At 41.5% G+C, this 3,296-nt stretch overlaps 1 protein-coding gene across 1 annotated transcript in view; it reads right to left on the minus strand.

Annotated features, from left to right (window-relative positions):
- ap3d1 (adaptor related protein complex 3 subunit delta 1) overlaps positions 1-3,296 on the minus strand; it is a 27,040-nt gene that overhangs the window by 17,472 nt on the left and 6,272 nt on the right. Inside the window, exons 6-10 of the mRNA XM_020607021.1 lie at positions 2,702-2,831; positions 1,910-2,049; positions 1,137-1,210; positions 979-1,028; positions 339-396 (exon numbers count right to left, since the gene is read on the minus strand). Of these exons, the coding sequence (XP_020462677.1) occupies positions 339-396; positions 979-1,028; positions 1,137-1,210; positions 1,910-2,049; positions 2,702-2,831 (452 nt within the window). The remainder of the gene's footprint in view (positions 1-338; positions 397-978; positions 1,029-1,136; positions 1,211-1,909; positions 2,050-2,701; positions 2,832-3,296) is intronic.

Below are 3,296 nucleotides of genomic sequence, written 5' to 3' on the forward strand. Positions count from 1 at the left end.
AGCAGGGAGAATGGGAGAGCCATTACCAACACTGTAAACCTTTCCACACCAGTTTCAGTCTCATCATATGGACACACTTCAAAGAACATAAGTTAAAAAAAACAAACAAAAACGTGGGCGAAGTAGGGCCAATATCTGATGGCATAAAATGGCTTTTCCATACATTATTGACAAAGCAGTTTGAGTCTGCCTGACAATTACTCTGTACTTTAACAGGACAGAGCACTTTGTGAACAGAACAAAGGTGAAAGCAAGCATGCACTGTGGTTAAACTAGAGTGAAAAGGGTTAAAACAACATATAGCCAAATGAACATGCAGCTGGCTGAGTGGGCCTCAGAGGCTTACCTGGATACTAGCACTGTGGTTAGGCATCCCAGAGGACAAGGAAATCAACACTGAAATGTCGGACAAAGAAGCAGATGTGAATTGCTGTGGAACCTAACGAGTGGTATACCCCTTAACCACCACTTATACTTCCCTTAACTGTCACCAAACACAGCCTCCTGGGTTGACGCAGACCATCCTGCTTTGTTTTGCTACTGTATTTTCCCTCTGTTGGTCTCTGTTTAGAGGAGGGAGGGGCTGCCACTCTCTCACACATGCAGTCAGCTGTGTGTTTACACACAGTGCGTGTAGTAATAATAATAATGATAATGCTTGAGGTGTGAAGATGCAGACATTAAACCAATAACCAGCGACTGCTCTGCGCGTACACACCCCGTCCCGCCATGCGGACTGAAAAAGTGCAAATGCAAATACTTTTGTATAATGAGGTAATACAACTGTACATGTCTGCAAATGAGCACAATTATGAGTTTAGTGTAAGATGGAGGCTTAAAATGTCTGTGTGCTTTTAAATCACTAAAAAAAGATTTAAAGCATCACAAATTGCAAATAAGGAGCAAAATTCCACACCCCGGCAACTACTGTACCAAACACACACCGAGCTGAATGACACCACTATACACAATACTGACCTGCAATCACTGTGTTGACACATTCATACAACAGAGACATGGCAGAGGTACTGTGAGAGAGGAGGTGAGAAACAGAAAGAAATTGCAGATTATTACTGATGTAGTCATCAGATCAGACCATCTCTGGAAAAGATTGCAACTGAGGGATTTCAGCTCACCTGTGGATTAAGTTGGTCAGAGGTTCAATCAGCTTCTTCCCCAGTCGTGGCTCTAGTGGTGTGAGTGCACCAAACTGTAAAATGGGGGAATGGGGAAAAATTAGCAGTTTTCTAAAATTAAACTATTCAATTAATTTTCTACCGATTAGTCCCTGAACAGGGTCGCGGGGGGGCCGGAGCCAATCCCGGCCGGCAATCGGGCAAAGGCGGGGTACACCCTGGACAGGTCGCCAATCCATCGCAGGGCTAACACATAGACGAACAACCACACGCACACACTCCTATGGGCAATTTAGAGACACCAATCAACCTAAGCTGCATGTCTTTGGACTGTGGGAGGAAGCCAGAGTACCCGGAGAGAACCCACGCAAGCATGGGAAGAACATTCAAACTCCACTGCGCCACCGTGCTGCCAAAAATGAAACTACTGTGGATATAATTCTATCTTTTCAGTATTACACATCATCTTCAAATGCTTGGTGATAATCATATAATTTGTATAAATGTGTTAGAATTTATAGCAACTACAAGAGGACCATGAACCTTGGATGTAGTGGTTCTACTGACATAAACAAGAGATTTCTATAAAATGCAACTAGCCATGTGACTTCACTGCAAATAGGTCTACTGAGGCTAGCCCAGGTGTCACCTCTTCTTTTCTGATGGATTCATCCCCGTTTGGCTGGTGCAATACTATGAGTGTCAATCAAAACACACACACACACACAGATTCCTATAAAAAAGGTGCCTCTCCCTGTATCCTGTTGACTTACCAGTTTAATGATTTTAATAAGAACCCAGTTATTAGTAGATGAGGTCATGAGTTTGAAGAAGAGCGGGGCCAGAGACAAGTAGTTCTTGGGATTTCTCCGAGCCAGCTCACAGATTACATTTACTGCTGCGGACTGGACGCCTACGAAGGAAAGAAGACATCACACGAGACAAGGATTACAGAAGGTAATCAGAAAATAAAGGATGTAATTTAACTACACACAATGTTAATGTAAAAACTGTTTGTTAAAAGTGTGTGAACTATAACTAAAAAAAGACATAATAAAATCAAAGTATATACAGGCAATAAAAAACATTTAGATGCATCTTTTTACGGCCATTTCTTGTGCCATCACAACTAGTGCACATTTTAAGATGTCAAAAGAGCAGGTTGCTGATCAACTTATCACATTTGAAATCTGAAAGTGGCTTTATTAGATAAAGCCTCTTCACAACCTCAGACAAATAAAAACTGGTTCTCTAACAAGCAATAAATAAGTGAGACACCCCGACACAGTCTGTGTTACATGCCATAAAGCCAGATAAATGTTCTGTGGGATGTTTTTCTCTGTGAAACAGAAACAGCTCTGACAGCCTCACAAATGAGCCTTAATCTCATATTCTTAGTTGGTGAATAATTCATGAAGCTCAGGTGATAGAGAATGTCCGTCTTTCGGAGCACCAGCAGTGTCTATGATTTAACTAACTGGAAAGAGAAAAAGAATATTTGGCCCAAGCCAAGAGATGCAACAATTTTTTTTTTTTCTTGTGAACCAGCAGCTCTTTCCTGCTACCTGGGTCTGGATCCTCCAGTTTTTCCTTGAGCCTGGGAAAAGCTGGGCGCAAGGACTCGGGGTACTTCAGAAACACCTTGTACATAATCAGCACGGCTTTCTTTCTGATGTAGGGTTTAGTGTGGGACATCTGGGGTGGGACAACAACAAGAGAGTAAACATATACTGTTTTCAAACACTTAAAAAAGGGAGTAACATTTCCTCTTGGCCTCAAGATGCTGTAGCAGTGTAACGGATAGTAGTACGGATTCCCCCCTACAGTTCGACAAATGCGAACTGTGGATTAACTATCACAGTGTGAAATACAGTTCTACTGTCGCTGTTACTTTTTAGAGTAAAAATTCTCAAAATCTTGATGCAGAGTTGCAGTGAAAAGGTACAGACAAAGCAGTTGCATGGCTAATGCTCACAACAATATAAGGTGCAAACTTTACATACTTTCATCACCACGGAAATGGTCAAACACACGTTACAACTATGACATGGTCAGAGTTTCAATACATTTAGGCTCAGAAACTAACTGGTTAGGTTAACTGAATAACTGAGATTTGAATATTTTATTGAAACTTGGGACATTTTTTGTTTCACTGTCTGA

This window comes from Monopterus albus, unplaced genomic scaffold (genome assembly GCF_001952655.1).
Source record: "Monopterus albus unplaced genomic scaffold, M_albus_1.0 scaffold83.1, whole genome shotgun sequence".
Classification (NCBI taxonomy): domain Eukaryota; kingdom Metazoa; phylum Chordata; class Actinopteri; order Synbranchiformes; family Synbranchidae; genus Monopterus; species Monopterus albus.